The sequence below is a fragment of the Mycosarcoma maydis genome, chromosome 18 (assembly GCF_000328475.2).
Source record: "Mycosarcoma maydis chromosome 18, whole genome shotgun sequence".
NCBI lineage: Eukaryota > Fungi > Basidiomycota > Ustilaginomycetes > Ustilaginales > Mycosarcoma > Mycosarcoma maydis.
The window spans coordinates 513,325-538,033 of record NC_026495.1 but is presented as its reverse complement, the minus strand read 5'-3'; the positions used below and the strand labels follow the sequence as shown (position 1 = coordinate 538,033).

General features: G+C 54.5%; 10 protein-coding genes across 10 annotated transcripts; 4 read left to right on the top strand and 6 right to left on the bottom strand.

Annotated features, from left to right (window-relative positions):
- Positions 1-344: 344 nt before the first annotated feature.
- On the top strand, positions 345-1,850 carry UMAG_05610 (putative succinate semialdehyde dehydrogenase; the record flags this gene model as incomplete). The annotated part of the gene is made up of 1 exon (XM_011393607.1): positions 345-1,850. One exon carries the CDS (start codon positions 345-347, stop codon positions 1,848-1,850), a length of 1,506 nt encoding a protein of 501 aa, XP_011391909.1.
- A 243-nt stretch (positions 1,851-2,093) lies between these two features.
- UMAG_05609 (uncharacterized protein) lies at positions 2,094-4,850 on the bottom strand (the record flags this gene model as incomplete). The annotated part of the gene is made up of 1 exon (XM_011393606.1): positions 2,094-4,850. One exon carries the CDS (start codon positions 4,848-4,850, stop codon positions 2,094-2,096), a length of 2,757 nt encoding a protein of 918 aa, XP_011391908.1.
- A 636-nt stretch (positions 4,851-5,486) lies between these two features.
- UMAG_05608 (uncharacterized protein) lies at positions 5,487-6,249 on the top strand (the record flags this gene model as incomplete). The annotated part of the gene is made up of 2 exons (XM_011393605.1): positions 5,487-5,757; positions 5,855-6,249. The coding sequence occupies 2 exons, from the start codon at positions 5,487-5,489 to the stop codon at positions 6,247-6,249; spliced, it is 666 nt and encodes a 221-aa protein (XP_011391907.1).
- Positions 6,250-6,434: 185 nt separating this feature from the next.
- Positions 6,435-7,064, bottom strand: UMAG_05607 (putative class E vacuolar-protein sorting and endocytosis factor; the record flags this gene model as incomplete). The annotated part of the gene is made up of 1 exon (XM_011393604.1): positions 6,435-7,064. The coding sequence occupies one exon, from the start codon at positions 7,062-7,064 to the stop codon at positions 6,435-6,437; it is 630 nt and encodes a 209-aa protein (XP_011391906.1).
- A 735-nt stretch (positions 7,065-7,799) lies between these two features.
- Positions 7,800-8,430, bottom strand: UMAG_05606 (putative 3-hydroxyanthranilate 3,4-dioxygenase; the record flags this gene model as incomplete). Its single annotated transcript, XM_011393603.1, has 2 exons — positions 7,800-8,074; positions 8,160-8,430. 2 exons carry the CDS (start codon positions 8,428-8,430, stop codon positions 7,800-7,802), a joined length of 546 nt encoding a protein of 181 aa, XP_011391905.1.
- Positions 8,431-9,144: 714 nt separating this feature from the next.
- UMAG_05605 (uncharacterized protein) lies at positions 9,145-12,375 on the top strand (the record flags this gene model as incomplete). The annotated part of the gene is made up of 1 exon (XM_011393602.1): positions 9,145-12,375. One exon carries the CDS (start codon positions 9,145-9,147, stop codon positions 12,373-12,375), a length of 3,231 nt encoding a protein of 1,076 aa, XP_011391904.1.
- A 248-nt stretch (positions 12,376-12,623) lies between these two features.
- Positions 12,624-13,370, bottom strand: UMAG_05604 (uncharacterized protein; the record flags this gene model as incomplete). The annotated part of the gene is made up of 1 exon (XM_011393601.1): positions 12,624-13,370. The coding sequence occupies one exon, from the start codon at positions 13,368-13,370 to the stop codon at positions 12,624-12,626; it is 747 nt and encodes a 248-aa protein (XP_011391903.1).
- A 1,168-nt stretch (positions 13,371-14,538) lies between these two features.
- Positions 14,539-15,720, bottom strand: UMAG_05603 (uncharacterized protein; the record flags this gene model as incomplete). Its single annotated transcript, XM_011393600.1, has 1 exon — positions 14,539-15,720. One exon carries the CDS (start codon positions 15,718-15,720, stop codon positions 14,539-14,541), a length of 1,182 nt encoding a protein of 393 aa, XP_011391902.1.
- Positions 15,721-17,814: 2,094 nt separating this feature from the next.
- UMAG_05602 (putative sugar transporter) lies at positions 17,815-19,428 on the top strand (the record flags this gene model as incomplete). The annotated part of the gene is made up of 1 exon (XM_011393599.1): positions 17,815-19,428. The coding sequence occupies one exon, from the start codon at positions 17,815-17,817 to the stop codon at positions 19,426-19,428; it is 1,614 nt and encodes a 537-aa protein (XP_011391901.1).
- Positions 19,429-21,051: 1,623 nt separating this feature from the next.
- On the bottom strand, positions 21,052-24,231 carry UMAG_05601 (uncharacterized protein; the record flags this gene model as incomplete). Its single annotated transcript, XM_011393598.1, has 1 exon — positions 21,052-24,231. One exon carries the CDS (start codon positions 24,229-24,231, stop codon positions 21,052-21,054), a length of 3,180 nt encoding a protein of 1,059 aa, XP_011391900.1.
- Positions 24,232-24,709: the final 478 nt, after the last annotated feature.

The following is a 24,709-nucleotide window of genomic DNA, read 5'->3' as shown; positions in this document are numbered from 1 at the left end:
TCAGCGACCGCGTAGGTGGACAGCACAAGAGATTCATGATTAACTAAGTTGACTATTTCGTATTCATCTTGAGCTGCTCGTGCGGCAATTACATACTGCATTTCATCTGCTGATCTTGTCCTCATCCTTCTTGCCCCTGTGTATTCCAACTCACTTTGCGGACGATCCACATCTGCAAAACAGCAGCAGCCTATCGTAGCATGCTCCGCTCAGCTGGCCCATCCATCCTCCGTTCTGCACTCCACCGCTCAACCTTCTTGACTTCGACACATCTCGTGGCTCTATCTCGGCCCGCCTTTGTCTGCCTCCCCTCTCGCTCGCTCCACCTCACTCCATCCCTCAAAATGCCGCACATGCCCCAAGGGATCGTCAAGGGCGGCAAGGAAGACGTCAAGCTCAACAATCAGTCTCTTTGGCAGACAAAGGCCTACATCAACGGAGTATGGACCGATGCTGACAACAAATCCACCCTCAAGGTGTTCAACAAAGCCACCGGCGCCGAGATCGGTCAGGTGCCAGACATGGGCGCCAACGAGACCGCGGCCGCCATCAGCGCTGCTGACGAGGCTTTCAAGTCTTGGTCCAAGACCACCGCCAAACACCGCCACGACTTGCTCATGAAGCTCTATTATGCCCACCAGGAGAACGCTGAAGACCTTGCTAAGATCATTGTAGCCGAAAACGGAAAAGCGCTGCCAGAGGCCAAGGGCGAGATAAGCTACTCAAATGGTTTTCTCGAGTGGTTTGCCGAGGAGGCTACGCGTACCTACGGACACACTGTGCCCTCGCCTCTCCCTGGCGTTCGCAACGTCGTGCAGATGCAGCCTGTTGGTGTCGCTGGTCTCATCACTCCTTGGAACTTCCCTGCCGCCATGATCACGCGCAAAGCAGCTCCTGCGCTCGCTGCGGGATGTACCGTCGTTGTCAAGGCGCCCGCTGAAACACCCTTCTCTGCACTTGCCTTCGCCCACCTGGCCGAGAAGGTCGGCTTCCCCAAGGGCACCATCAACGTCGTCACCTGTGCCAAGGGGGACAACGAAATTGCTGTCGGCAAGCAACTCTGCGAAAACCCCGCTGTGCGGAAAATCTCGTTCACCGGCTCCACCCGCGTCGGAAAAATTCTTATGAGCCAATCCGCCTCGACTCTCAAGAAGCTCTCTATGGAGCTCGGCGGTAACGCTCCCTTCATTGTGTTTGAGGATGCCGATCTTGACAAGGCGGTCGAGGGTGCGATCGCCTGCAAGTTCCGAGGCTCGGGTCAGACTTGCATCTGTGCCAACCGAATCTACGTTCATGCCAGCATCAAGGATGAGTTTCTTCAGAAACTCGCCGCCAAGGTCAATGACTTCAAGGTCGGCTACGGCATGGACAAAGGCACGACGCACGGCCCACTCGTCAGCGAGGCCGGTCTCAGCAAGGTCGAAGAGCACGTTAACGATTCGGTCAAGAAGGGCGCCAAAGTCATTGTCGGTGGAAAGCGCGGCGAAGGCCTCTTCTTCGAGCCCACCATCATCACCGACCTGCCCGAAGACGTTCCTACCGACCGCGAAGAAACGTTTGGCCCTCTTGCCGCCGTGTACACATTCACTAGCGAACAAGAGGTGGTACGAAAGGCTAACAACGTCGACGTCGGTCTGGCTGGCTACTTTTTCTCCAAAGACACGGCACGCTGCTGGCGTGTCGCCGAGGAGCTCCAAGTCGGTATGGTCGGCATCAACACCGGCCTCATCTCGCAACACGCCGTCCCCTTTGGCGGCGTCCACGAATCCGGTTTTGGACGCGAGGGTGGTCGCACTGGCATCGACGAGTACCTTGTACAGAAGCTGATGGTATTTGGCGGCGTCAATTGATAAGTTGCAAGCCTCTCTCGTATATCACGCATTCGCTCCATGAAATGTGTATGATTTTCAATTTGAATGCAATTTGAATGCTGCTGGATCCTGTCTGCGTGCAAGTTGAGCCCAGGAAGACGAACTCCAAGGTGCATATTGGCCGTGTCTCATTGGATGCGCGCCGTGACATCCCGTCCACGCTTTCAAGGTGCTATTCGGGTTCTGGTACGTAATCGAGACCATCGAGGCTGTGCTATTCACCTACAGCCTCCAGCCGTCGAGGAGCGCAGCCATAGGACGGTATTCCACCAACTCGCACAGCAGCGCGTTGGTGCGTCTCGACTGTGAAGAGGAATCCCGGCGGTACATGTCGAGGACCGTGGAGCTTGACGCACCCGTCTCGGCCTTTACATCCGGCAAGCTGACAGCAAGCTTATACCATCCACCTGACGTGGTCAACGCGATGAGACGGTGTTGCTGATGATCGGTTTGGGCCACTTCGGCGTTGTGATCGAATTTTGAAGATGTGACGCGGCTGCGCGGCTCGTCTTTGAGCGATCGATCCTTGTCTGCTCCAGCGCCTTGGCTCGTGGTCGGAACGGCGAGGCGCGTAGACGAGGATCGCGCCTCCAGAATCCAACAGAGAAATATGCTCTCTTCGACGCTGGCCTCTCCCTTGCGAAGATCGCTAATACGACTGCGCATCTGGGCCCACGCACCTTCTGTCGACTTTTCGGTACCAAACGGCTTGGCCGACCGAGCACCCTCGCCATACAGACCACCCTCTTCTGTGGCAGATGGCGCGTTGTAGTGGCGAGAAGAGGAACCGAAGCTCTTGAGCGGAATGCGGAACTGAGCGCCACTCCACTCGGACTTGAGGTACTGTGGAAGCACTGAGGAAGGAACCTGGCCTGCAAGGTTGCCCATGCTGGATGGCAGGTACTGCGCCGCAGCTCGTCCAAGGTTGGCAGTCCGCGAGGAGGACGAGGACGAAGACCTCTCAGGTCTACCAGCATTAGATGAAGTGATGATGGAAGTGACATCAAGCAGGAAGATGTGGATGGTTCCTTTGTCACTGGCAGCAGCAATCAAGGAGGCATCTGAGCTGAAGGCAATACTAGAGATGGTCGCAGGATCGGTTCCGCGACGCAGTTCGCGTATCAACCTTGCCCCAACTCCTGTCCTGCCTGGCGCGTTCGATCTGAGTCCTCGCAGAGAGGCACGGCCGCCATTGAGACCTGACTCTACACCTGCAACCACATTATTGGACCATATGCGGATCAAGGTGCCTTTAGATGAGGCGGTAGCAACGAAGCGACCATTGGGGCTGAGCGTGATAGCTGCCAAGGAAGACTCGTGCGCAACAATGATGTGGGCAGCACCAAGCGAAGACATTGGATTCGACAAAGGCGTACCCGTATCCGCTGTTGAAAGGCTCTGCAACGGAATGTCCAAGAGCTGGACGTGACCTTTTTGGCGACCGGGAATGGCGACGATCACACTCGCGAGGTCAACAGTGGTCGCAGCAGACTCGCCATAGTGTGGCGCGACCGAGCCGAGCCCCTTGGGATTTTTGTAGGTCTGAACAGCTGTTCTTTTCTGTATCCTCCAGGTCGAGATCGCAGAATTGCCACCCAAGCTTGGAGCTATGGACGGCGGAGACAGTTCGAAAACCACGGCTTTAGATTCGAGCAGAACTACAAGCACTACGCAGAATTGCTCGGATCGAGCTTTCCTTGTGCTTGCGCTTTCGTTCAAGGCACGACCTTTCCCATGCAAGCCCTCCTTTCTCTGCTTGCCCGTCTTGGCATGAACCGAGGTTACGTAGATTCCGCGGACGACCTGGCTAAATTCGAGTTCAGCGACTGGGCGGCCGTGCAGAATCTTTGGCTCTGCCTTGGCAGTAGCGTCAGTAGCGGTTGTTGCCATGCTCGAGACGGAATCGACGAGTCCCGCACTCGTCTGGCGCATCGGATGCGAAAATAAGCCTTGAGGGGAGCCTCCGAGACCCGTGGCGGCTTTTGCCTCATCCTGGAGCGATGACGGCTTTCCTGCAAGTCTGAGATTGCTCGAGTGTGATGCTCGCGTCAATGGAGAGGGGCCTGCATTGGGATGCTTGACGTCGGCCGAATGGATTTCCTCCTGCGCGAAAGGATCTGCGAGATCGGCAGAGCTCGACATGACCGAGTGTGGTTGGAATGAATCGTTTGCATTGGCCCAAGTGTCCTCTGACGGCATAGATGGCAAGCCGGTAGATTTTGTTCCGTCCAAACAATGCGAGGATTGTAAGCGGCTAATGCCTAGGGAGCTCGCAACGAAGCTGTGCTCCAGATCATTTTGAATGGCATCACTTCGAGCCAGATCTTCTGAATCGGTGCTGGAGCTAGGAAGTTCAATATCGACGGCTTCGACCAGCGATGATGCGGAGAAGCGCAGGTCTTGAGTGGATGGGTGTGAGCTGGCGTGATCGCTTCGTGTTTGTGAGAATGATTCATCATCCTCCGAATGCGCCTCGCCATATGTCTCAAACTGAGACCCTGCCGAAAAGACGGTGGAAGCGCGGCGCGATGCAGCAAAGTCAGCATCATCGTCGTCATCCGAATCAACCTCACGCGTTGCATTGGCTGGGGGCTTGGCGGTGTACTCTGCTGCCTCGTCCCACAAAATGACCTTATTGGGCGAAAAGCGAGGGACTCTTCCGCCACCGACGAGAAAGAGGAGGGAAGTATGTTGAACAGGAACAGCGTGAGATAAACCACCCTGCGACGAGGACCAAGTTCGATTGCAGACGAGCTTCAGTGGATCCGTCTGAGAGACCATGAAGCCATTCAGGCTGGCGCAGCTGAAGAGAGCTGGTTGCGCAAGGGCATCTGCGCAAGAGCTTGCATCTCCGCCTGGGGTGACATCCCTCGAAGCCGACGTTGCAGAGACACCCGTGGGATCCGGTGTACAGAAGCTTGCGTGTCGGAACAGCGGGATGGCAGCATGCGACTCGATAGTGTGCCTTGGGAGATGCATCCTGATCGGATCCAGCCGGGCTGTGTCTTGGATCAGGGTTCTGTTGACATGTCAGGCTTGCCTATCCTCGTCCAGCGAGTAAGAGGAGACCGAAGCAAAACAAGAACGCTTTCGATTTGACAATGCGAACTGCGAGTGGGTGCTAAACAGACGTGAGGTGGTCGAGATAGCTGACAATAGGCAACAACAATATGGGAATGAACGCCAACTGGGGAGGCCCGCTCGCGAATTCAGGGTCCTTTCTTGACCACGACGAGTGGGATGATGGTATGTGCGTGGTTTGTTTGCATGGACTCAGCTCTCTGTCACAATGTGCTGAGTTGACAACTGTAAGGACAGCACATAGCAGTCGTGTATGTGCAGCGCAGACTACTTGATAAAATCGCGACCTGAATCGTAAATCGTAGATCGAAATCGTGAATCGTGAATATCACGCAGACGATGAGATAGCTGTGAATCCTTGAGATCTCACAACGCAAGGTGCGCAAAAAATATCGGCTCCGGGCCCCATTCACGTGATTCGAGGTTTTGGGGTTGGATCTCTTCATGTTGCATACAGATTGAACCATCTTGTATCATGCCTTCATCATCTGACTTCTCAACAAAACACCATCAAAAAGCTCAGGCACTGCAGAAATGGGTAAACACTACTGTGACTACTGCGATGTGTTTTTGACCCACGATTCGGTCTCGGTACGAAAGGCGCACAACAGCGGCCGAAACCACCTTCAGAATGTTCGCGAATACTACCAGACTTTGGAGCCCGAATGCATCCAGCAGGTGCTGGATACATTAGCGCAGGAGTACGATCTCCGTGGCATCGAAAAACCTCGCGACTTATTGCAGCCAGCTGGATCGTCGTTCATGACCTTTGGCGCAGGTCCACTCAGTGGTTCATCAGATAGAGGTTTGTATCTTTGTCCTTTCACGCCACCTCATGGTCAACGGTGATTGGGACAACAACTTATCTGACCAGCCCGCTTCCTCTGTTTTGTTGTAAACAGCATTTCGCTCGCAAGTTCCACCGTCCAGAATGTCGATGGGCGGAGGTGTTGGTGGAGGATCTGATCGTCGCGGAGACTCCCGAGGTGGTTCTGGTGGATATGGTCGGTATGGTAACAACGATGGATCCAGAGATCAGGGTGCACCACCGAATTACAGCCGCCCGCCTCCTCAGGGCGGCCCTTACTCTCGACCTCCTCCGGACATGATGGCAGGCGGTCCGCCCGGCATCAGCAATGGCCCGTATCCACCCAGAGGTCCACCGCTGGGCTACGGAGCGCCACTGCCTGGGGCATATCCATCTGGACCACCCCCCAACATGCGCGGCCCGCCGCCGCCGCTTGCATCCAACGGCTCTCATGCACCACATTCAAGGACAGGCTACGGGCCGCGCTGACTTGGTCTTCTTCCATGTATGTTGCTTGTACTATTACACCTTCATCGCTACCCATTGTACACTAGCAGAATTAAAAGAAGCTTGGCATTCGACGCGAGACAATGAGCAAGCAGGCGTAATGGAGACAAGTACAAGAGATATAGGACAGCAAGGCAAACGTCGAAAATTTGATCATGTCGAGACTTTTACGTGGCAGGTCGGAGTGCGCGCAGTCGTTCGGCAAGCGCGTCGTCTTCCTTGTCCTTGACTTTCGCATCGGGAACCTTTGGTGCCAGGTCGGCCACTTTTCCTTCGAGCAGACCGCCTTCGCCGAGTTTGTGGTTGATCTCGATGCCGTTCTCGTCTGCTACTTGCTGCATGAGCAAGTCGACTTGGTCTTGAGGCATAGATTGCGCCGTGGTAGCGCCAATGGTACCTTCCATGTACGATGTCTGCACGTCCATGTCCTCAAACTGGGTCTCAAACTTGTCCATGACCATGGACATACGCTCAAGGTTCATGCTCTCCATGGCCTTGTCCATGCCTTTGACGACGGACGCCATGCTGCCCGAGACCTGGCGCATGGTGACAGCGGTTTCCACGCGACTCGCTACGGCGTCGATGCGACTCCCTAGTCGCAGAAGATTGAGCGATTCGTTCTTTTTGCGGATGGCGTTTGAGGCATAGATGCGGGCTCCCTCCGTGTTGCCTTGAGCGAGCGCCTTTTTTAGCTTTGCTTTCTCAGCTGTTTCGTCCTTTGTGGCCTTGCGAGCCTGTCGCTGGAGCGACTTTGCCGTAAATTTGAGCTGGAACAATGACTTTTCCAGTCCCGACATGATGCAGATACAGCCTTGCTGTTGGAGAAGAGAATGATCCGAGAGAGATCGATGATTTGGACAGCTGCAGTCGGTGGACGTCTTAGCGACTAGTGCCGGGCGTTAATTGAGCTCAGAAAGCGACCGCCTTGCGACTGCGGTAAAGATGGAGGCTCAACTGGTCCTTTCTCCTGCTACTTTGTGAATGCAATGGCGTTGTGGATGTTGGCGGAGTGAGAGGTGATGCTTTCGGCCGATGGTGAGCAGAAACACGGAGAGAATGTGAATCGTGAATGCCAGTTGTGATCCAAGATTGCGTGTTGCTGTACGTCGACATAGGCGCACGGTGACAGCAACCCTGAAATCTCCACAATATCACAATCCCAAACATATTCACGATTGATCCTGACTCGTGAAATCACACACTCTGCCCAACACGATCAGAATCGACGCCGATTTCTGACATCGCGCATCGTAGATCACGAAGCAGTCAAGTTAAACCCTTTTTCTGGCTACGCGCTGCCCTCTTCTTGTGTGGCCTTTTGTTTCCTGTTTCCTTACAAATTTTGACCACGGATAGGCAGCATGGCAGCCTCAAGCTCAAATCATCATCCTTGAAGTCGACACTACGAAGTACGTCTGATCGACACGTGGAAAGCAAAGACAAGATCAAAAAGTAATCTGTCGCAGTGAGAGTATAGACGGGTATCATGTACAGGCGACGAGGAAGAACATAGTGGAGCCAACCGGAACACATCAAGCTGGAAGCTCGCGTGCACCCTGTGTATATCCACAGTGACTGCACTGTCGGCCGGCCTCATCATTGACCCAGGCGTCAATGATAGGCTTGAGCTGCGTGCCCAGATCTGTACATTGGAAATGCACTTCCTTGACCAATGTGGGTGTTTCTCCATGGGCTTCTTTGTTAGGGCAGTACCAGCGCATAGCATCCGGACTGCCATCTGGTCTTGTACGCTCAACTACAATTCCAACCGTGTTTGCAAACCGAACGGGTGAGTGGGGTGTGTGTGCTGCTCGACGGTGGGAGTGCAAGAAATTTCAGCTGTTAGTGAATCGTTAGCCACAAATGCAGCATGGACTGTAGCCCAAACTTACCAGGAAGCATGAACATCTCGCCCTGCTTGATGGGAATATCTTGGAACTTGCCGTCCTCATCAATCACCTTGAGAAGCATATCGCCCTTGTACTGATAGAAGAATTCCTCTGTAGGTTGGTAATGGTAGTCTGATCTGGCGTTAGGACCACCCACTGCCATGACCGTGTAGTCGCGTGTGCGGAACAGGCAAAAATTGCCTACGGGTGGCTGGAGCAGGTGCTCATTTTCGGAGAGCCACTTTGGAAAGTTGAGCGGCAGTGGAAACGGCATATCGTGCTGTGATGCTTCTCTTGGCAGCGAAGATGGTGTCGGAAGGGATAGGAAGCCGGACTGGACTGAACAGCGACAAGATGTCTTATGACAGCCTTGGAAAGTGTGCTACCGGAGAATAATACCAGCTTCTTCGGCCTTTTGTATGCAACCTTCATGAGAAATACAAATGCATTGCCACAACGATAAATTCGTGATTCGTGGTTCTCTGCCTTTTTAGGCATCACAACTTGAGTCACCATCAGATTGCGCTTTCGGCGCTCAATCTCTCTTTTTCAGTTTTCTGATCGCAGATCACCGATCCGAAAGATGAGTCAAGCCTGCACGCTTCGTGCTTTGGTTGTGTTAGGAAACTAGGGTCTCACATGTTTGCTTTCGCGCTCGTGGCTTGTTCGGCCAGTGCGCCCCAACCCAAATCACGAATCGTGAATCGTGAATGATCGCTCGTCCAACACGATACCTTGGTTAGCTACTATCACTGTCGCTGCAGCTCCGAATGGCAACAAGCTCTTCTATTCGCATCGCATCTTCTTGTAACCCGCTCGTTTGAGCTTGATCTCGTATCCGCCGACGCTCCTTGCATCATGCAACACATCTAACTGCGGCTGACACACTTATTAGCTTGTCGTTTCTCCGGCCGCCGGTCAGAGCCATACACGATCCCATACCATCACCTTTCCAATCTTCTGCTGGTCATCGAAGGAATCTAGCGCCATGGGACGCCTGACGCAGGGACACTTTGACGATGTCTTCCTCAACAAGGTCAAGCAGGCTTGCGTCCACGTACTAGACCAACTCAACGAGGCCAACGAGATCGAACAGGCTTTCGATCTGTGCCCTTCCATCTCTCGCCGCAACCGCGTTATCCTCTCCTTCCTTCGCGATGCAGACCACGTTCGATCTGGGGAAGCCCCTTCTTCCTCCTACTCCACGCCTCTTTCTAGCCTGCTTACCCTTGGGTCCACCCGTCCTTCTCGCGAGGCTTCCCTTGGCACAGACAGCGTAACAAGTCTGTCAGCGCAACGTCGCAGACGCGCACGCGAGATGCAGTATGTTCGCGACTCGAACGACTCGAACGATGACTCGGACTCACAGGCTACGGTTGGACCTTCAACTTCCAGCCGTGCTCATCTTGACCCTGCTTCGGCACGCATCCCTTCCGTGTCACAACCGGATTACTCCTTTGAGCAGTTTGCTGAGCACCTCGACCCAACCGATAAACTTCTCAAACGCAGCTTGGAAATCATCATCAAAGAAACCGCTCGTCAGGCCCTAGCAAAGAAACGCGGTCTGAGTCACGATCCGGCCACCGCATCTGCTGTCAACTCCTCTCGCGATCCGGCTGCCTCATTACGATCAGCCATTGCTTCCTCTCGCACCGACCGAACAACTTCCTCGAGTCGCTTTCGCGGCGATACTGGCTTTTCTCGTCGCATGTCGCCCTTTCTGAACGTCGATACCGCTTCTCGCCACGCCAATGCAAACACAGACGACATCGACCCTACGTACCCGCCCCTGCGTGCCCTTCGGCCAGCGCATCGCTCTTCCCTTCCCGGCTCGAACCATGCCTCAAGTAGCACGGAGCGCCGCACCCTGCGCAACTTTCTTCACTCTTCGTCGGATGGCCTCATCGGCTCCACCCCAGATTTGCTTGTCTCTTCTCAGGATGCGCCTACCTTTGCCGCCCGGGTCCCTCATCCGACGATCTCTGGCCCTTCCCTTCCACTCCGAAACACACGCCCTGTTTCCAATGGCGAGGCTGTGTCGTCGATTCTGTCGCCCAATCACTTCCTTCCACAACTATCGCAACGAATATCCGTCGCTCGCTCGTCTTCAAGCATCGGTATCACACCGCAGACTATCTCGGCACGGCTCGCCGAAGCATCACGCCGCAACGCTCAAGCAGCGAGGACAATTGGTGAAGCAGAGCGCCTCAGATCGAGCCAATTTATCTGTACTTGCATCGAATCATTACGGGCTTCGCTCTTCCAGCTGCACATGGACTTGGCCTGCACTCAGCTGCAGAGTGCGCAGCGCGACGCCACTTCAACACAACCCGAGTGGGAGAATTCAAACATGCGTGGCTCGTATGCCCTAGTGATGGACACCATCGAGCTCTTCGACGATACCCTCCGCCGTCTCTCTTGTCTCGTCTCCAGCCGCAACGGCCCTGCTGCGCAAGAGCCTATTGCAGACAGTCACGCCGACGCTCCGCGAGAGCGTACATCGCTGTGGAGAGCGCGCCACCTTTTACTTCTCTCATCGATGTCGCGCCCAACGAGTCAGCTAGAGAGCACCGAGATTAGCATCGAATCGTCCACTGTCGCCAATTCTCGCCAAGAAGAGCACCGAGCCCACCACCATTGGCTCGCCACTTTGGAAGAATCGCACTGGGCTCGATCTGACGTGAGTCCGCCCTGTTCTGATTCGATCCGTACTTGGCGACGCAAGCTAGCAGCATGGTACTACCTGGACCGTGATACGTCTACCTACCCCAGTGCACCGCCGAGCACAGGCGTTCGCGAAGAGACATACGCTCGTTGGCACCCAGATCTCGAGCTACCGTACGCACTCGATGACGAGATCATGGGGCCCATGACGAACGAGGGATCATCCGCACGACCAGATCCCATCACGAATCCGCGTGCAGCCTGGGAGTACGCCCGCCGTCACGACGACTCCCTTCGCAACAATTTGAACGAAGACGACCAAGTGCGCCAGGCGCTCGGCTCGAGCTCGGTCGCCTCGGCCTTGCAGCGATGGTTGCGCCTTTCTTCCCGGCACGACGATGAACGCCAAGCGCTTCTCGACCCGCATCCCCTCCGTGCCTCGGGTGATGTGGGACGCGGGCAATCCGTTGATCCACCAACGGAGCATACCGACCCAGATATCTCATTGACGCGCACGACCGCGCTCCGTCGTCGGAATGCTGTACGAGCATTGCCGCTCCACCGTTCTGACTCGTCCAGCATCCGGTCTGCGCGCTCGTCTCTGTCACTGCGCCAACCAGAGGATCTTTATGTCGCCACACAGATGCCGTATCAGACCACGGATGACAACGATGCGATCGATGAAGATGTCGTTGAGACCAGTATCGAGATTGGCACTTTGCCTCCTTCGCCGGAGGGCACAGCCACTTTGCAATTGAATTCAATTGGCGCCTCCTCCCTACTTCCTCTACCAGAGCGTTCCATCGCGGGCCGAAGCGGCTCTTTCACTTTCATCACTACGCCCGCCGCTGTACTGCGCTCGCGTCAGCGCAGCGAAAGCCGCGGCCACCTGCCCGCAGCGGCATCTGCAGTGGGCCAAGACGAGGGGGAGGACGACGAAGAGGACGCGGACGACGGCAGCGGCGGCGTCGGCGACCTTACTCTGGACGATCGAGACGTGGATGCGGAAGAGTATATTGATCTTGATTTGGATCTTGGCATGGCGGGCGACGACACATTCGACTTTGACTTGACCGACTTTTTGCAAACCGAGTCGAGGCGGCTGGCACGTCGCCGTGGCAGCGATGACCATGACGACGATGAGGAAGATGCCAACGGTGCTACGTCTCGCGCTTCGCAACGATCGCGCAGTGCCAGAAATGCAGACTACGAGAGAGTGAGCGGCGGTGCCTCGCCAACGGGTATCCGCGTGTATGTCTCCGGGTCGGGCGCCTCAACTCCTGCCGAGGCCAGGCAGGCTACATTCGAAGCTTATGCACAGCGTGCAAGACTGCTGGAACGGCAACGCAGGGTGGAGCGACAGCGACGAGAGCAAGAAGTCAATGCCGCTAGCGAAAGGGCCACCCCTCTCGGCGATGATGGGGACGGAGGCGCATCTCACGAGACCTCGCAGGATAACAGGCGACGCCGAAGAAGACGCAACATTGGCGGTGAGGATGACAGCACAGATCGACGCGACTCTCTCCCCTTCCCTCGCAGAACCTCGTTACGCTGAGCGTCGTCGCTCGCCCTTTGTGTTCCTTTCTTGGAATGCTCACGGCCGTCTGACACGCACGTTGGATCGTTCATCCACTCATACCCACACTATTTTCGGTCAAGGTGTGACAGCCCTGATTCAGAATTCTTTACAATGTGCTGTCCTTGTTTGCTACTCGAAATGACAAATGGCGCTCGCTACTCGGAATCACAATTGTATGGACTATCAACACGGGGACGAGTCGAATCTTTGAGTGAAGATGTCGTTCAGTCGAAAAGGACGTACTGATATGAGTCGACTTGCGTATATCGAACCGCGTTGACATCTTGGGACGATGGATGAAGATCAGCTTGGAAGAACTCGGGCGTTTGGCCGTTGTACTGGTAGCCGGTGTGATTTTGGACGGGGAAGTAGGATAATTGGGCGCCACCGATGCCTTCCTGCAGACGGAACCACTGCTTTGAGTCGGCGTCGTTGCAGCTGTCGAGAGTAAAGGTGCCGCTGGTGTCCTGAGCAGAAGAGGCCGAGAGGCACTTTTGCTGGGACGTCTGCTCGGCGGCAGCGGTGGCGGCGGTGGTGGTGGTGGTAACATTGGTGACGACGCGGCCCCAGAACTCGACGGGAGCGCCCATACTGCCGCCGCGGTTTCGCGAAAAGCCTTGGGTGAAGCCGGTGTAGTTGCATGTTTGAAAGTCAAACTCGTATGCGTCCTGCGAACCGCTCGTCGGGGCAAGTGCTGTTAGCAGGTACTGCGAATTAGTGTCACTGACGGAGAAATACGCCGAGGCCGAATCGTTGTAAGATCGTAATTGGAGCTTCTGCGGTTGTTGCAATGCATATTCTCCACACGTGGAGGTGGCAACAGATGGAACAGGCGCAGAGCTGTCGTGTAAAATCTGTCGTCGAACCATTCGAGACACAAACAGCGGCTCGGCAGGCGTGGGCATGGCCACCGCCGACGTCGCCAGTGCGGCGGCGCAGACCAGGGTACTGAGTTGGAACATGGATCTCATTGTTGGCGTTGGTAAGGGACCGGGCGAGAGATAGATAGATAGATGAAGCAGATGCGTTGATGGTGAGGACACGTTCAGGGAGTTGCCGAGGGAGAAAGGCTGTGGCTTATAAAGGAAACCCGCAGCGGTACAAGACAGGGTCCAAGCTTCTCGAAAACGCCAGCGGAGAGGGTTGGAAAGAGCTCACATGACGCAGGTTAGTTTGATGCTCCGCAGCCAGTAGCCAGTTGCAGCGCTTAGCAGAGGGCGACGCGGTTTTCCGTGGTGGGGCGTGGAATGAAGGGTACAGACGAGGTGTTCCGCAGATCAAGACAGAAAAAAAACGCCGTTCTCGCCGCTCACGGCTTCGCTTTCGAGATGTCGGTTAGCGCGTCCCGAGGCGACAGCAAGGCAGCGGACGCGTTTTTCATGCGCCAAGCCATACCAATCGTCAGGTGTGCGACCTCGCTTGGCATTGAAACAGGCTCCGCCAGCTATTCTTGGTTCACGACTGCAAATCACATTCGCGATTCGTGATGATGATTGTCGCAACGCTCTGTGTTGCACAGCTTGCGACCGAGCCGAGGCGAAACAAAGTAGCTTCAGGCCAAAGTCGAATAGCGCCAAAAATCGGTTGCTGTGCTGGCCAAAGGCCAAACTCGAGTCGGTACAAAAGAAGCGAACACGAAGCCACGAAGGTGTGTCATACTGCATACGCTGGAACCACTCGAGACTGCTAAGATAACTTAAGTTAACTTAGGTTAGTTCGCTGCAATTCAACTTTGTGCAAGGTTGGTTCGGCGTGTGGGATCGATCGGGAGTTCAGATCTATTTGCGAAAGCCGATTGAATAGAACACGTTGTCTCTGGCTGTCCGATAGCTTCTTTGGCCATCAGCTGGAGCGAATCTACCTTTGGCGACCGAAGTTCGAAATGGCTTTCTCATCGGAGCTTTCAGCACGATTCAAACAATGGCCCTGAAAGTCTTTTGCGCATCGTCTCGAAAAGATAACGAGGTGATTGCACGAACAGCAAACAGCCACGCGCACTTCCACCTGTCTAATGAGGGCGCATCAACCTTGTCACAATCGTGAAGACTGTACAACGATGCACAGTCTCGACATGATCACCCAGAGTTTCTAAATGCTTTTTGATCTTTGGTGGTTAGGTCCACAGGCTAACAACGCTTTCTAATCATGACCATTGACGCCGACAAGCACTTCCCAAAGCTCATCTTCGGCAAACAGGAGCAGTCGATATGCTCCCGAGCTGGTCTTGCCTGCCCAGCAGAAGTTGGCCACACCCTTGCCGCCCGGAATCACAAACTTGCCGATCAGCTTGCCGCTGCCATCCGATTGCGGCTGGTAGACGTGCACGCCATCGCCGTGACCAGCCCACACGTTACCCTCCGTGTCAACGTGAACACCGTCCGGCACCCCATTCGCGGACTGTGCAAACTCGCGCCGCGACTCAACATTTACTGCTGGCAGGCCGTCTTTAGAGGCAGAGTCGGCATGCACCTTGTATGAATAGAGGAGCGACGGGCCGTTGTCATCCACGTAGAAATCGCCCATCTTGTCGTTGCGGTGGAAACGGAAGCGGCCGGTATCAGTCGTGATCAGCAGTCCCGACCCATCGTTGGCGGAGGAGGGCACAAATGTGACTCCATTGGGCTTGACGTAGTTGGAGGCGTCCAAGAGTCGGACTTGATTGGTCGCCGGGTTCCAGACGTAGATCCCGTTGGGAGCATACTCTCTTTGGCTCGACTTGAACGACTGCTCGACGCCGTAGTCTGGGTCGGTGAAGAAGACACAGCCTGTGGTAGGGTGCTTGACAACGTCGTTCAAGCTGGAAAAAGGCTTTCCTTGGAAGTTGGACAGCACCGTCTTGGTCTTGTGGCCGTCGACATGGTGAATCACCAGCGTGGAAGCGACGTTACGCGAGTCCAGTCCCTGTTCGCACCAGAGTACGCTGTCGTCATCCCAGTTGGTAGCACCATTGGGCATGGCTAGATGGTCGGGGAGGTCGTCGAGGATTTCGAGTTGAGACCACAGCGCATCTTGCTGCTCCGCTGACAGCTCTTGGAGGAGACCCTCTTGCGAGCGCTCGACGTCGATACTCGCAGAGGGGATCTTGCTCAACGGCACTCCAACAATGAGGGCGCGCTGGCCATGCTCGGAGTGCTCGAGGCGATTAGAGGAGAGGTAGACCTTGCCGTGCTTGGGCAGGTAGATGCCTGCCTCGTGGAAGGTCTGCTGACCGTTGGCGTCGACAAGCAGCCTTCGCATACTTGCCGAGCTGCCAATGAGGCGATCAAAGTCGGCATCGAGGCTGACGATGCCGACATTACGGGTGGTCGAAGTGGCAGACATGGTAGTCGTGGGTCGATACGGTTGCTTCTGAAAGGCGTCTGAAAGACGATAAGAGGACAGCACTAGCAGGAGATGAAAAGGAGCGTGATGGGCGTTGCAATGACGAGGAGATGTCTACAACAAAAAGCGGGCCGGACATGTCCATGTGGTCAAGGATGAACGGGTCTCGGTCAGTGATCCCATACAAAGCTCCGCCCAAGATAGACCTTAAACAAAGGACAGGAACGCGTGGATGGTGGATGGCTACCAACAGGAGATGCTAGTGGAGTTGCGATGCCGGACCGTAGCCTAACGTAACACTTGCAGCTGACGATTGAGGATTCGTGTATGAATTTTAATAAATAAATAAATAAAAACCGGAGCACCGGACCGGTCTAGATTGTAGCCCCGCTGCCAATCGTGACTTTTGCCGCACTTGGTAGCAGGTCGTTTGTGCCTCGGGCAAATTCACGATTAGACCAGCGTTGAGCTCAGAATTCACAGATTTGTTTGTTTTCTGGCAAGGAGCTGAGCGAAATTTTCCGTTGTACTTGCCTCGTGCCACGTTCAGCTCCAAGTACTGTATGATTTGCTCATACACAAGACTTGGTCTGACTCTTTGCGGTCCGTTCAGGGCGTCGGCTATCCGTTCGCTCAGTGTACGTCACCGATTCTTCGAGCGAAATTCGTGTTGGTTGTTAGTTGGAAAGTCAAAAGCAGCGGACCTATCGAGAAAAACGTACTGTAAAGGCTGCGCTCATCGTCATTTCGGGTCATTTCGGAGCCTTGTATTGACGATCCAAGGGACAATCGTAGAAGCTAATGTGAATGAATGGCTCACAAACAAGTCTCATCTATGGCTTGCATTCATGGGAAGCTCACGGCTTGGCGGATAAGTGCACGCGCGAGCTAAATGGCGGTCCGGCTGACAGTAATAACAAACTGAATCACGAATATTCACGACCAATACACAAACGCCAAAACAGCAGCACGCGTCGCATTCAAAGGAAAATGGAGAGTCTCGTGTCTGGCTGGCTTCGACGTGACCCTGTCCGCAACGCTGGAATTCGGCTAGGAGGCAAGTGATTCTCGAATTACAATGCGTGATTGTGGTTGCACAAACAGAGTCAGTAGTGCCACGACTGAATTACTATACAGTCAGGAGCGTGGCTTCGTGGCTTCGTGGCTCCGTGGCTCAGTGGCTCACGCGGCTCGTGGCTTCCCCACCGTGCACCGGTCCGCGTTGCTTGATTTGATTCGTGATTGGCCGCTGTCAAGATTCCCCCGCGTGTTCCTCGCTCTGGTTTCTCGCTCGGCTTGTCTAGACATAACCCTGTCAGCGCATAAAAATAGCTGACCCGGTCAATTCGACGCCCGATGCTGTGGTTGGAACATTTCGCAAACTCCGCTCTTAGGCCCCACAGCAATCATAATCTCCCTCTCTTCCCCGCTTCCCCTTCCCCTTCCTTGTTCCGCCATGCGCACCGCATTAATCTTGCTCGAGTCAGAATCCCAGGATCCCGATACCCACCGCTATGCACTTGTCGCTGCTTTGGAGCTCCTCTCCTGATCACCTCGCACTTCACCCGATTGCCCCCTTCCCATGCGCAGACCCTACCTCCTCCGCATTCCTTGGACTACTCCAGTCTCTTTGACCAATCTCCGGCCCGAACTGCCGTATTCTCCTTTACTTCTCGCCTGCATTCACCTTGCCGGGGTGCTCTATTCCGTCCCTGGTGTCAGGCAACCACCGTTTAACCTACCCAATACATTGTCTGCCTCTGCTTGTTCGTATCACACCAGCGTCGTGTCAGTGTCATCTTACTTTCCCTGCATTTACGTTTGTGTTCGTGCCCTGTCTTCACCAAACGGTCCGCAGGGTTTCATTAAGTTACAGTTCGCTGCCCACGAGGCACCGAATTTGCGTCCCACGCGTGACAGGCACCCAGCCCCGTGCAATCCTCAAGCCGGTCGTGCAACTTGTCTGACACTTCCTTCTCCTCCCCTTCATCCTCGATACCTTTCTATAAGATCCCCTTCCCCGCACTCCTCCCTTCTCTTCTTTTTTTCCCACACATCCTTGCCCGCAATAACTCTCCACACTTCTTCGCCATCATGGGCTCCAAATACCACTATACCCCTCGTCGCATCAGCAACGACCATTTCGGTATCGATATCGGCCTCCGCGGCAATGCGCTACTCTCTGTCATCACTGCAACCTGCGCCGTGGCCTTCTGTACTGTCGGAATAGAGAACGGACTGTTGGGCGGCGTTATCAACACGACCCAGTTCAAGGAGACGTTCAACGACCCCGACGCCAACACCATCGGCAACATCGTATCACTGTACGAGATTGGTTGCGTGATCGGGGCGCTTTCCACCTTTGTTGTTGGTGATGTCCTCGGACGTCGTCGCACAATTCTCCTTAGCTCGATTCTAATGCTTATTGGAGCTGCCATTCAGGCTGCCTCCAGTACAGTCGGCGTCATGATTGCAGGTCGAATCATCAGTGGTCTTGGTATGGGTGCCATCAATTCGACCGTTCCCATCCTTCAAGCCGAAACCTCGCCAGCAGTCTCCCGTGGCCAGCTTGTTGCACTTGATCTGACCGTGCTCAACATCGGTATTGTTTTTGCGTACTGGATGGACTATGGTTTCGCCTACAGCGGTCTCACCGGCAGCAAAGTGTGGCGAATCCCTGTCGCTCTCCAAAGTGTCTTCATCATTGTACTTGTACTCACAACCCTCATCATTCCCGACTCCCCCCGTTGGCTCGCCAAAAAGGGCCGTCACGAAGAGGCGATCGCTGTTCTTGAGCGTCTCCACAACGCTTCTATCGACTCTCCCGAGGTGCAAAATTCTTATGCTGGTATCCAGCAGGCTCTCGAGCATGAGCGAGCCGCTGCCAACACCGGATGGGCATCGCTCGTCGCCAAAGACAGCATCCAAACCCGCAAGCGTTTGTTCCTTGCTTGCTTCATCCAAGCCGCTCAACAGCTCTCGGGAATCAACGCCCTTATCTACTACTCCGGAACGCTCTTCTCCAAGTCGATCGGATTGGACGACAAGAAGTCAGCACTCATGGCTGGTGGACTCAACATGTGCCTGATCCTCGGTTCTATCATCTCGATTTTCTTCATTGACCGTGTTGGCCGCAAGAAGCTCCTGATTCCTTGCATTGCTGGTATGTCGGCCGTCATGTGCGTCCAAACGGGCCTTGTCAAGGTGATCCAGGACGGCACGCAGAATGCCAACTATGGCCGAGCCGCTTCTGCAATGCTCTTCGTGTTTGAGTTCTTCTTCTCCCTCGGCTTCCAGGCAACAGTTTGGCTTATCCCTTCGGAGGTGCTTCCGTTGCTCATCAGGACCAAGGGCTCGGCTCTGTCCACCGCCTCGAACTGGATCTTCAACTTTGCCATCGTCAAGTTCACACCCAGTGCACTCCAAAACATTGGCTGGAGGACTTACATCATTTTTGCCGTTCTCAACGCGTGCTGGGTTCCCGTCATCTACTTCTTCCTCCCCGAAACCAAGGGACGAAGCCTTGAAGAGATTGACGAGCTGTTTGCTACGGACGACTGGCACATCGATAACTCGCACGCCGCTACCGACACTAAGGCTGCTGCCCACCGCAGCGGCGACGTCGAGTACGCTGACATTGACGCTGGCTCCAACAAGAGCAGCTTCAAGGGGGACAACATTGTCACTTCCACCGGCGACTCCAAGTAAGCGGTCTAGATATACCCCTGCGCCGTTCCAAGTCACGTCACTATTCACGATTCTTCATTTTCTGCTGCGTACGCATTGCATCCCACCTGCTGAAACTCACGACTGACGACTTTTGATGTAACCTATTCGTACATATCCAAACGTCACTACTGCAACTCGTGACTGATTCCAGTGCCTTGGTCCATTCATTTCTCGCCTGTGCATAGAGTTCCACGCTGAAAGCAACGCAATCACGAATGACCAACTGAAATTATTTGCTGTTCGACCTTCGGCCGTGCACTCAATTGCCAGATCGGGAGACGCTAACGTAAACCAACCTCCAAGCAGGTCCGTTCTTGAATGTCCCGATCGAGTCATAATCAGGAATGGATCGGGAGTCCCTTAGCCCCGCCGTCATCGTCGTCGTCCTACTCGTCCTCTCAACCACGGCTCAACGAACTGCGCTAATCACGTTTGTCAGCACAGCGCAGTCATAAAACTCAGCGTTACAAAGTCACACACGCTTTCAACCATCGCTCCTCGCTCTATTTCATTCTTGACATTTCTTGTATTGGAAGCAGTAAGCAGTGAAAACAGGACGAGATCGATAAGAACGCACAAAACGGGACAAACGTACGAATCAAAGACAGCGCGAGCGAAGAGAAGCAAATCCGGTCTACATAAGCATCTCCTGGCAGTCGTCGTATGAGCTGGAAGAGCTTTGAGATTCTTTTTGTGCAAGGCAGCGTCAATTGGATCGATTCGTGTCGGAAAAGCATGAATCAGCATTCGACGCAGTTTTCATGGTTGCACTCCCTTCTACATTTGTGGCCAGAGTAAGCACAGAGGATCGAGTATTGCCGCCGGGGAGCTCTGACTGGAGCGAGGAATTGAGTGCGCAGCGTTTCCGCAATGACATGCCAGTTTTAATGCAAAGTGTTACCTTCTTGCTCTTCTCGGCTGGATATAGTAGGTGAAATCTGGTGTTCTACCCAATGCGACGACAAAGGAAGCAACAGCTTGCATGCAATGCCGTGCAGACCGCATCTGAAGGGTGGAATTGTGGGCATAACTTAGCTGATTTGCACTCGCATGCAGGAGATAACTGCGACGAACTGGCTTTGAGGACTGCTGCAGATGTTTCCGCCTGCACAGGGACCTGTACTGCTCCGAGGGTTAAGGGTTGACCGAAGAAATGACAGAATGGGTCGCAAGACACAGCCGACAGCTTGCTCGACTATGCAGGCGTACGAGGAGCGAACGAGCGCGTAGTGTCTGCGCAGGAACGACACGACAGTACGACAGGGAGCGATGCGACCTTTTTCTGGCCTGCCAACCAGGGATATAAAGGTGCAGTGGCATGGGGAGAAACAGGAAACAGAGAGAAGGGTCCAGCTTCATCGATGGTTAAATTACTGCTGTGGCAGCCCCACCCGCCGGCAGCTGCAGCTCTGGCGCAAGGAACGAGGCCTTCATAAACGGTTTCCCAGTAGAACGAAGCAAGAGCGAGGCAATTGAGATGCTATCTAGTCTCCGCCGTGATCGTTCTCTCGCAAGACAGACTTCATTTGAGCGCAATGGAGATGGAGAGCCACTTGTCCCATTGCGAACATGGCTGAGAAGGATGTCATTAGGGGTAATCAATCAAAACAGAGAGAATCCAAAGTCGAGCGGCTGTGTCGGCGCGGAGAATGCAGCCGCGCCAGGATTGAGCAACGACGACAGCCATTCGTCAGCATTAGACAGGAAGAGATCGAGAGAATCAACGGAAGGCGTGACTGCATTCGCATTGGCAGCGTTGAGCGTGCTTGAAACGGACGCAGCGTCGCCTATTCCGGCTCTCTCCGTAGCGACGTGAGCCTCCCCTTCGAGACCGAGACGTGCATCCCTTGCAGCAAGATAGCCGCCTTGCGATGGAGCATACGGTCGATCGCCTGCAGATACACCTGCATTTGCGCCAATCGATGATGGTGCAGAGCTGGGATCCGATCCGCTGCTCATGGAAATCTTATCCTCGCCTGTTGGAGGGACTCGAGTTGCATCGTCGATGCGCACGCCCGCACGCGCCATTGAGAGCAGCAGGTGGGCTGCACTCTGCAGCTCTGTCAGCGTCATTGCGAGTCGGTCTGCACAACCCCCTGGGTAACGCACGCCGAGAACCTGGAATCCGACACTCTGCGGATTCAGCGTTGCGACTTTGTCTTGGATGCGTTTCAGCAGCGATCGCATCAAGTAGAGTTCTTTAACGGCGAGGTGGTCGCCACGCGATTCCTGAATGTTGGCACGTACCGTCGCCACATATTCCTGGATAAAGCCGAGCTTTTCTTGCACTTGTTCGACCAGAAGAATCTCCTCGAGCTCCAGCGCAAACAGCATGTCGCTGGCAATGACGGTGTTCATACTCAGCATCGAGTAGGCACTGCCGTACAGATGACAAAGCATGGTCACAGGAATTCGGCGCGAAAGCAAGCGACGCCCACGCAAGTCGCTGAGGGCGAGATCGACGCAGATCTGGCGCGAGTGCTTGAATCTGTCGGAGGATACTAGGTCCGAAGACTCCATCCAGAAGGGTCGATGCAGCAAAGAGCGGAAAAACAGGATCTGATTGGTGCAAAGGTGATGGTAGAAAGTGGTCGAAAAGTCTTGATGTCTCATGGCGCCACCGAACAGAGGCAACCCCACCGATAAGCACGGTGGCAGGTTTGCGACGAAATCAACGATATCGCGGTCGATTTCGAGCGCTCGTTCGTAGATCCGGCTACTTGGCGAAGAGGTGGAGCTAGCAGCAATCTCCTGAAAGAGACGCGAGATACGCTCGATATAGATTCGAAAAGAGTCACGCACCACGAGATACTGAGCACATGGAAGCTCAAGCCCGGACAGCAAATAATCTTGTAGTGTCGGCGAAGGGGTTGTCGAAAAGGGAATCTCGGTCATTGGTCGTCCGAAAAGAACACTCCATTCGCGATCTTGATGAATGATATGCGACCAGAGAATGCGCCTCTGCAACGTCGCCGAGTTATTTTGCCCCAGGTATGCGCCGTCAAGATGCAGGCCCAAGTCGATAGCGCCTCGCATGCATGATGCCACTTGCAGCCAGGTCGATCTAGGAACACGGCAAAGATCCAAATATCGACAAAGATTCAAAGATGCCGATAGCGAGTCGAGCGTGTGTAGTCCAAGACTCTCGGACAGGGACAGTGCTTTGCGTGCGGCAAAAAAGTAGGTTCGAGAGGACCTTGTTGGGTAAGGACGAACCGCTAAATCGAGTGTAGCCAAGCTGAATATGGACAAGCAGAAAGCCATGACGGGCAGCATTTGCACATCATCCGAGACGGAACACCGATCGATGCAGACGTCTATCACCTTGGTCAACTCTTTCGGGCTGGACGGAAATCGTGACCAATTAAAGTCGTCCAGGTATATTTGCAGGAGGCGATGTGCTTCTGATTTGCTCGGAAGGGAGTGTTGCACAGACCGAAGCTCGTATTTGGGAATAACGAGACCGAATCCTCTGCCGAGATGAGCGGTCCAGGACAAAAGGTCGGTGCCAACGCCCTCGTGACGGCGAAATGGATTCCAACCGAGACCGTTGAGTGCGGGCTTGCCAATGAATGCATCGTCTGCATCCACGATGCTGCGTTGGTCTGAACCGATCGCAGGTACACTCTGATAACTGCGCGAAGAAGAAGCTGCACCAAGCAGGCCGCCCGCAATCGACATTTGCGAACTCGACACGGATGGTATGCCTGGATTCGCACTCGACACGGACACATCTCGGCGGTCGTCCGAAGGGTCAGGGTCCGGATGAAGTTGCTGCAATGATGGCCATTGGGCCACAGCAGCAAGTTGAGCGAGAGCGCCAGACTGGGCCACTTCTGGGTTGTTAAGGTGCACATGGGTGCGAGTCGAGATCCTTACCATATCGGATGGACGGAAGCTATCTGGCTCTTGCATGGAGGATGAGCTCATATCTGAAGGGCTATGAGCGGGTGGCAGCATGCGAGTTGGAGACGAGTTGTGCGCTGTTGGTCTCTTACGAGTTAAAGCTGATGAGCTGGCAGGAGGACCCGCCTCGATTTGGTCGTGCATCTGGTGGAGCGAGTGAGAGCGTTGGAGTATGTGCAACTCGGAGCTTTGGTATTGTTGCGCTGATGTAGATTGTGGCCCCTGATGTTGTTGCTGAAGCTGTTGATGAGAATGATAACGCTGATTCCTTGGATCTTGCCCTGGGGGGCCTGTACAATATGAATGCTCATGCATTCTACGGTGCAAAGAATACAGAGAGGAAGCGGCATCCGTCGGTTCTGGCTGACCAAAGGGCGGGTTACCTTGGAGGAAACCATTGCCATTTTCAGTGCCGATTACGTCCTGAGATGGCTTCGACGGGCTGGCGTCGTGCTCGTCGTCAAGCTCGTAGCTGTCCATGGTGTCTATATCCTCTTTGACCTCTTGCCTTTGATCCGATGCTGTCGCGTCAGCGGCTGCCAGTGCAAGCTTTTGACGCAGGCGAATACGTCTTGAAGGGCGATGAAGATTGGGAGGGGGCGAGCATAGATGAGCTATGCCACGCTGCACGCACTTTTCGCAGGGAAAAGTGCGGCTACATCGCTGTTTTCGCCGTTGACATTGCAGGCAGCTGTACTGGTATCGATTGCGTTTTCCGCTCTCATTATTATCGAAGCTGCGGTCATACGTATCGGTGATGGCGTTGTTCGAGTCGAAGTTGGCACTGCTCGTGGATGCGACTGGACTCAGACGACTCGACCCTGAGGGTTGCGGGAGGAAGGGGTGGGACACGACATTTTGACTGCTGGATGGCATCGTGCCTAGTCGTGTGACACCGCAAAACGGTAATCGGTATAAGCCGAGATGATGTAACAGGGACGGCGGACTGGAACAGCCGGCGAAGTCGGTAAGGATTTGGGACCTAAGACGGTGGCACAAGAATGGGCAAGAGAAGAACGAGCTTTAACGAAGCGCGCCCAGAGCCTATCTCCGAAGGTGTTGATTGCTCCGAGAAATCACGAATTGTCCTGCTGCGCGCTCTACTCAAAAATCGTGAATCGTGAAAGTGATCGCATCACACTTCATGGATCGCCAGCTGGCTAGCTCGTCACCAACATATGACATTCGCTCTGCACAATGCAAGCTCCATCGCGAGCATCGATGCTCCGAGAAATAGTATGTGGTATCAAACGATGAAGCTGGATACTCGATCACCTTCTTTTTGTCTATAACACGCATATCAGTCGGTGGGGACGTGCTCGTGGCTAGATACGCTAGCAAGCCTGATGCAGGG